Source organism: Purpureocillium takamizusanense, chromosome 2, assembly GCF_022605165.1.
Source record: "Purpureocillium takamizusanense chromosome 2, complete sequence".
Taxonomy (NCBI): Eukaryota; Fungi; Ascomycota; class Sordariomycetes; order Hypocreales; family Ophiocordycipitaceae; genus Purpureocillium; species Purpureocillium takamizusanense.
This window is the reverse complement of record NC_063069.1, coordinates 2234984-2242198: the sequence shown is the minus strand read 5'-3', so window position 1 is coordinate 2242198 and position 7215 is coordinate 2234984. Positions and strand designations below refer to the sequence as shown.

Below are 7215 nucleotides of genomic sequence, written 5' to 3'. Positions count from 1 at the left end.
ATGCGTCTTCTCAACGTCATTAGCAACCGCAAGAATGCCCAGGCGGCCGACGCGGTCGCGGGGTTCCCCGAGCGCCAGCCCGGGACCAAGGACGAGGCCGGCGTCTTCGCCGACCAGGCGACGACGAGCGACTCGGACACGCTGAGTCTCGAGGCGCGCAACGAAAAGGAGGTCGAGCTGCACCCGGACCAGGTCACCCGCGGAGCCGAGCTGGGCGTGCAAAAGGCCGAGGCCGCCGCGCTCGTCTGGAGCAGAAAGGCCGTCCTCGCGACCTATGCGTGGTAAGGCTCAATAACACATGCGGCGGAGGCAACCAAACGAACATTGATGTGGTGCTGACGTTGGCCAGGATCTGGGTCTGCTTCTTCATGCTCGCTTTCCAGCAGAGCATCCTGGGCTACGCGTCCTTTGCCGCCTACGCCGACTTCAAGACGGCGCCGGCCATCACCACGGCGTCGATCCTGTCCAACATCATCGGCGGCGTCCTCAAGCTGCCCATTGCCAAGACCCTCAACGTCTGGGGCCGCGCCGAGGGCTACCTCGTCTTCCTCGGCGTCTACCTCCTCGGCATCGTGGTCCTCGCGTCGTGCAACGGGCCCGACGGCTACGCCGCAGGGTACGTCTTGTACTGGATCGGCTACGACGCCGTGTACATGATCCTCGACATCTTCGTCGCCGACACGTCGGGCCTGCGCAACCGCGCGTTCGCCTTTGGCTTCGTCTCGACGCCCTTTATCTGCACGGCGTTTACCGGCCCCCTCGCCGCCAAGGCCTACCTCGCAGACAGCACTTGGCGCTGGGCAATCGGCTCCTTTGCCATCATCCAGCCCTTTGTCTTCTTGCCCCTGGCCATTGTGTTCAAGTTCTACCAACGCAAGGCGGAGAAAATGGGCATCTTCAAGCGCGAGGACAGCGGTCGTACGGCCGCGCAGTCCCTCAAGCACTACATTCATGAGTTTGACGGTAAGCGATTCCCTACGCCCTCTTGGCACAAAACAAGCACGACGGGACTTCAAGGCTTGATGTATACTGTACTTACTCCCCGTTCAAAAGTTGTCGGCGCGCTGTTGCTCATCGCCGCGTTTGTCCTCTTCCTGCTCCCCTTCAGCCTGGTGAGCTACAACCGCGCCACCTACGGCAGCGCGACCTTCATCGCCATGGTCGTCATCGGCTTCCTCATGTTCTTCGTCTTCGTCGCGTGGGAGAAGTGGTTCGCGCGCACCCACTTCATCCGGTGGGAGCTGCTGCGCCAGCGCACCGTCCTCGGCGCGTGCTTCATGGCCGCCATCTCCTTCTTCTCCTTTTACTCGTGGAACCTCAACTTTTACAGCTTCGTCACCGTCGTCTACGACCTCGACGTCTCGCTCGCCGGGTACATGACGCAGATCTACAACGTCGGCTCCTGTTTCTGGGGCGTCGTCTTTGGCCTCTGGATCCGCTGGACCAAGCACTTCAAGTACACGGTCCTGTGCCTCGGCCTGCCTCTCATGATGCTCGGGTCCGGCCTCATGATCAAGTTCCGCGGCCAGGGGGCGGACATTGGATACGTCATCATGTGCCAGATCTTCATCGCCTTTGGCGGCGGCACCATCGTCATTGGCAACGACATGGCCGTCATGGCTGCCAGCGATCGCGAGGGCGTCGCCATGATGCTCTCGCTGCTCGGCCTCTTCGCCAGCATCGGCGGCGCCATCGGCGACGCTGTCTCCGCGGCCATCTACCGGGGCACCTTTCCCGAGGGCCTGCGTGAAAGGCTTCCAGCCGACGCCCAGGACCAGTGGTCTGCCCTCTACCTCGGCGGCTACCTCGAGCACCAAAAGTACGCCGTCGGCACCCCCATCCGTGACGCCATCAATTACGCCTGGGGCAACAGCCAAAAGTACGGCGCCATCTCCGCCACGGCGGTCTTGACCCTGGGCATCCCTGCCATTGCTGTGTGGAAAAACTACCGCGTGGACAAGAAGCAGAACAAGGGCACCATGTTTTGAGCCCGAAGTCGGCAGCATGATCTATAGAACTAATGTATCCTACAACCCTGGCCCTCTACACTTACAGCTTCTGCTCGAATCCCGGAAAACGCCTTGCGATGGACCTAATATACATATTACACCACGAACAACCCAGATTTAGAGGTTTTTCTGCGAAGGGGTCGCCACCCCTAACATCACCTGGGTATCTTAAATGGGTGTGCCTCAGTGTTGAGCACAAAGTCGTCCAGGCTAATGACATCCGGCGGCGAGAACACCAGGTAAAAGTACTTGAGCGTCTCCGCCAGCCAAAAGCTCTGCGCAGCGTCGTCGTCCACGTCAGCGTCGACACCAACGTAGAGAAGAAGAAACAACCCCGTCCAGCGCATGACACAAGGGGGGTAGGGGGGCGGGCTCACCTCCATGTAGTCCTCCATCGGCAACGGGTCGGCCTTGCGCGTCACGTCCAGCACCGCGGCGTTGGCGTGCTCCGTCCTCGTGCCGTTGGCCACCGCGCGGAACATGTCCCAGGCGTCGTCCTGCAGCCCGGCCCGGCCCGTCAGGCGCCACATGTAGAAGACGCTCTCGATGGCCTCGGGCCGCAGGATGTAGCGCGGGTCCTTTGCCGTGGTGAAGCCCAGGGGCAGGTGCCGCTGCCACTCGGCCCGCGCGTCGCGCTCCTGCATCCACAGCACCTCGTTCCACGGGCAGCGCGAGCGCGACGCGCACGGCGCTGTGTCGAGCCGCTCCGGCATCAGGCCCGTCGGGAAGGCCCGATACGCGAAGACGCACCCCGACGTGAGCTTGGCCCCGCGCTCCACGTCCGCGGGGGAGTCGAAGAGCTTGCCCGCGAGGCCGAACATGCCGCCGACGAAGCACGCCAGGTGCTCCGTCTCTGGGTCGAGCTCCGCGCCGCCGTCCAAGACGTTGACGTTGCCCGGGAGCAGGATGTCCTCTCCGCCCGGTAGCATCGGCCGGAACAGAAAGTACTTGTCGGCCGTCTCGAGGAACGTCTTGGCCATGGTCTCGTACTTGCCGTCGCCGCCCCGCAGCAGCTGGTGCATCTTGGGGAGGTATTCGTACAGCGAGTCCTGGGAGCCGCCGAGCGTAAAGGCGCCCCCCGTGGTGAGGTCCTGGTGCTTCATCGACACCCAGATGGGCCAGGCGCCCGGCAGCTCCGTGCTGTTCTGCGCACGGTAGAAGACGTCCATGACCCTCGACGCTGCGTCGTAGTACTTGGCGTCCCCGGTTAGCTGCGACAGGTGCGCCAGCTCGAGCGACAGGGTACCGGGCGACGCGGACACGACGCGTTCCTCGACCTGCAGCACGTCGCCGCGCTTGGCCGCCTCGAAGTCGATGAAGTCGACGGGCATGCCGTTCTCCGTGTTGAAGCCCGCGTAGATCAAGTCGCCCAGCTCAACGGCCTTGCGCAGCAGCACGCCGCGGCCGCTCAGGTCGTACGCCGCCATGAGCCCGCCCAGGTAGCGTATGGTCGTCTCGAACATGTTGACGCGCGGCGACGTCGACCGGCCAAAGTCGATGCGCGCCACCTCGGCGACCGCCTCGTCGAACTCCTCGCGCAGGCCCATGATCCAGAGCGTGTCGAGCGAGTCCACCAGCGTCGCCGCCCAGCCCGAGAACTGGTCTATGGCGCCGCCAGACACGGGCATCAGCGCGTCCTTGCCCCATGCGAAGCGCCGGTAGCTGGCCCAGTTGGCCTGGAAGAGCCGCCGCACCTCGGTGAGCCTTGCGATGCGAACCCTGGCCTCGTCGGGCGTCTCGTTCTCGAAACAGTGCTGCACGGTAGGCATCGCGTCGTCCGACAGGGGCTTCGGCAGCGCGGTCAGCACCTTGGGTCGATTGCTGTGTCGGACGCTGCTCCAGTCAAAGCTGCTCTGAGTGTAGGTGGTGTACACGTCCGAACGCAGCGCATCGTGGTTCATCCATCGCTCGAGGCGCTCAAACTCAGTCGGCTCAAACCATATCACGTCGCTAAAGTGCCAAAGCCCGGCAATGACAAGCAGCGCCACGACGATTTCTCGCCTACTGGCACGTCCGCAGCCGAGATGCATCCTTGGATGGCGAGTCGGTCGAGAGCGCGACGAGTCCCTGAGTACCAGCAAAGACGCGCGCCCGTCTCTACATCGTGGCGGGCTTGGGGGCCCAGGGATGAAAAGGGACCGCGCGCTGGGTCAAAGAGCTTCAAGAACGCGTTCGCTCCATTTATCCCCGCGACGCCCTGAAACAGTACGACCCGGGGAGAGCTTCTCCGCAGACGACGTGAAGCAAAATTGGAGCTGGGCGCCACCCACACGCGACGATCATGTCAGCACAAAATGAAACCCGATCAGCAGCACACGGCTGGGGGCTTCAATCACTACACGACTGCGATTCCACATCCAATAGTCTGCTGGGGATCCATGACATCATGGCCGTTGGCAGTGCAGTGTTGGTCCATCACCATTCCGGGGCCATATCCGTGGAATGGACAACTTTTTTCAGAAATGGGCACGTTTCTTGCTTTTTGCGCCAAAATGAACAAACACTACATAGGCTCAGATGCATCACCAAGGACGTTTCTATCCTTTTGTCCTTCCGTAAGCTCAAAATCACATCGTCGTCGCCATCCCTGCCTAGGCGGCCACGGCCGGGGCGGCACCGTTCGTTTGTCCATCGTGGCCGTTCTGCAGCGTCAGGTGGAAACTCCGGATGATGGAGTCGGCATCGTCAATGGCAATCGGGCGAACGTCGGCCAGAGCCTTGATCTTGGCAGTCCTACAGCCTTGTCAGTACCAGTGCATATGCGCAAGTCACAATCATCGTATCAACGTACACTTCCTTGACCTGGTCGTCGGTCATGACCAGACCGAGCTGGCCGACACGGGTCTTGACGGCGTTCCAGCCGGTAAGACGCGAGGCGAAGTGGACGTAGCGGGTGAGGCCAAAGTCCTCGGGGTTGAGAATCTCGTAGGTCGAGGGGTTGTTGAGGATGGCCTTAGCGTGGATACCGGCCTTGTGGGTAAAGGCGCAGAAGCCCGTGATGGGGTTGTTGAAGGGGGTGTTGACCTCGACGGCCTCGGCGACGAGATCCTCAATCTGCCATTGGTCAGTGGCTGGCGCCCCGTGTGGTGATCATGCGCAAAACTCACCTCCTTGATCAGGTGCAGCTTGTACTTGCTCTTGACATAGTCGGGGCTGGTGACGAGCATGCGGGCAAGAAGACCTCCGAGAGGCGTGATGCCGTTGCGCTCACCAACTAGCAGATGGGTTAGCCAGGCGCAGGCTATTTGAGCCGAACGAGAATACTCACTGCCGAGAACGCTGGTGTCGACATGGGTGGCACCAGCCTCGAGGGCGCAGAATCTGCGCGAGTCAGTCATGAGACTTTACGTGCAATGCTGCGAGAACTTACGCGTTGGCAATGGCGCAACCGGTGTCGTTGTGGAAGTGAGTCTCAATGTCACAAGCTGTACGCATGGTTAGTGTTGATCCACGAAAAGCCGTTATACGGTGCAGTCATACAGACAACGCCTCGCAGCGTCCGGACCAGCTAGAGCACCAGTCAGCAAAACCTTCCTTCCAGGGCGGAAGAAGCGACATACATCGTAGACCTGGCGGGGAGAGGCGCAGCCAACAGTGTCGGCGATACCGACGCGGTTGACGCCAGCCTTGTCGACGGCGCTGTACAGGGACAACAGGTCGACAAGGTCGGATCGGAACGAGTCCTCGGAGGAGACTGTCTCCAAGTCAGTCACCGGAATGGTGGTGGGTTGCAGTATCATGTCCGTTACATACATCGGACTTCGAGGCCCTTGGACTTGACAAACTCAATGACCTCAAGCGCGGTCTTGGTGATGTAGGCCATGTCCTTGCCATGGCTGTGCTCGCGAAGGAAGCTGGAGGTGCCAATGACAATGTCGAGGCCGTCGACACCTGTCTCGACGGCCAGCTTGGCGTCGCGCATATCGCATCGGACGTCTGGTTATGTTAGAGCTGCTCTCAAAAAGCCGACCAGTTGGCCACGCGACTCACGTGTGAGGATCTTGGCCTAAGAGTTGGTTAGTATCGGTGGGTCAGGGTCAACATGCAGAGGTATTGCGCACCTTGAGGCCGAGCTTGCAGATGGCCTCGCAGTCAAGTCTTGACTGCTCGGAGGCGGCGGGAGAGGTCAGCTCGATGTAGTCGACGCCAAAGTCATCGAGGGCTGCGAATCAAGTTAGCCGGAGGCGTTGGGCGACACTCGCAGTGCAGCAATCGTACCCTTGGCAATCTTGATCTTGGTCTCGGTGTCAAAGTAGGCGTTGGCAAACTGCTCTCCTTCTATTGGACGGGTCAGCGAGGGGTTTCGCGGCAGAATTGAGGAGGGGCGGTGCCGGACCTCTCAGAGTAGACTCGATGATCTTGAATCGGCCGACATTGGAGAGGTAGTCGCCCACGGGCTGATAGGGGTTGGAGGGTCGCGTGACGGGGCGGGAGTCGACGGCGACGAGCTTTTGTCGATGTCAGCCTAATTCAGCAGTAGGGGCGGCGGCGGGCGGGCGGGCAACGCGGCGGCGGATGATCTCGTGCCATCCGCAGACTCGGTACGACGGCGCAGACACGCCAGGCAGGAGGAATTGGCCAAAACACCAGCAATTGCCAGTGTCCTGCTGTTCCTACGGCGCACACGAGAGTCCGGGGCAGTCCACCTGACACGCTGCTGCGTTTGGTGGGGGGAGCGAGCGGTGACGCACATCATTAGGCGCGGAGGCCGAGTTGTCGGTTTGGCACATGTTTGCGAGTTTGTCGTATCCGTCGAACTGGAGTGCAGTGCTGGGAAAGTATGCGTGAATATGGTTCGGCAGGAAGGCGAGGGTCGGCCAAGCGATCGGTAGTTTGGGATGAATGGGAGCGGTCTTGATGGTTCAATCGGGAAGAATAGTCTGCGGGCGAGAAATTTATGTCCCCAGACTGAATCACCCACGCTGGGCTTGCTTTGACTTTTTCCCGCCGCAATCGGGGCCGTGGCAGCGGTGGAGGGGCAACACAGGGAGGGGTGTGGAGCCGGGGGGGAGGGCCAGGGATCTGAGGCACGCTGCTACGCTGAGGGTGCGCCCCCCAACCGTAACGTGGGCGAAGCGGGCACAACTGGCTTGTGGCGCCTCCACACCAATGACGCTGCTTCGCGAGTGTTGCTTGCATCGGCGCTTGGTACTGTAGGCCTTGCAGTCGTATTAGCTAAGCGCCGTGGCCGAGGCACGTACTGAGC

At 61.3% G+C, this 7215-nt stretch overlaps 3 protein-coding genes across 3 annotated transcripts; 1 reads left to right on the top strand and 2 right to left on the bottom strand.

The window, feature by feature from the left end:
• SIT2 (Siderochrome iron transporter 2) lies at positions 1-1988 on the top strand (the record flags this gene model as incomplete). The annotated part of the gene is made up of 3 exons (XM_047983510.1): positions 1-281; positions 350-963; positions 1054-1988. The coding sequence occupies 3 exons, from the start codon at positions 1-3 to the stop codon at positions 1986-1988; spliced, it is 1830 nt and encodes a 609-aa protein (XP_047839481.1).
• Positions 1989-2164: 176 nt separating this feature from the next.
• On the bottom strand, positions 2165-4077 carry JDV02_002479 (Mannosyl-oligosaccharide 1,2-alpha-mannosidase; the record flags this gene model as incomplete). Its single annotated transcript, XM_047983509.1, has 2 exons — positions 2387-4077; positions 2165-2284 (listed from the first exon to the last, which is right to left on the bottom strand). Exons 1-2 carry the CDS (start codon positions 4037-4039, stop codon positions 2165-2167), a joined length of 1773 nt encoding a protein of 590 aa, XP_047839480.1. The 5' UTR covers positions 4040-4077.
• A 397-nt stretch (positions 4078-4474) lies between these two features.
• On the bottom strand, positions 4475-6869 carry LYS21 (Homocitrate synthase). Its single transcript, XM_047983508.1, has 13 exons — positions 6701-6869; positions 6346-6457; positions 6228-6287; positions 6071-6171; positions 6000-6015; positions 5763-5945; positions 5570-5703; positions 5490-5517; positions 5380-5434; positions 5278-5330; positions 5117-5223; positions 4801-5063; positions 4475-4742 (listed from the first exon to the last, which is right to left on the bottom strand). Exons 1-13 carry the CDS (start codon positions 6737-6739, stop codon positions 4601-4603), a joined length of 1293 nt encoding a protein of 430 aa, XP_047839479.1. The 5' UTR covers positions 6740-6869; the 3' UTR covers positions 4475-4600.
• Positions 6870-7215: the final 346 nt, after the last annotated feature.

Excerpts from the sequence above, each read along its gene's own strand:
- LYS21 (XM_047983508.1), bottom strand. The coding sequence starts at position 6,739 with ATGTGCCAAACCGACAACTCGGCCTCCGCGCCTAATGAT. Across the intron at positions 6,458-6,700 it reads CGGCCTCCGCGCCTAATGAT|CTCGTCGCCGTCGACTCCCG; the intron begins GTGCGTCACCGC and ends CATCGACAAAAG. Across the intron at positions 5,518-5,569 it reads CTCCCCGCCAGGTCTACGAT|CTGGTCCGGACGCTGCGAGG; the intron begins GTATGTCGCTTC and ends CTGGTGCTCTAG.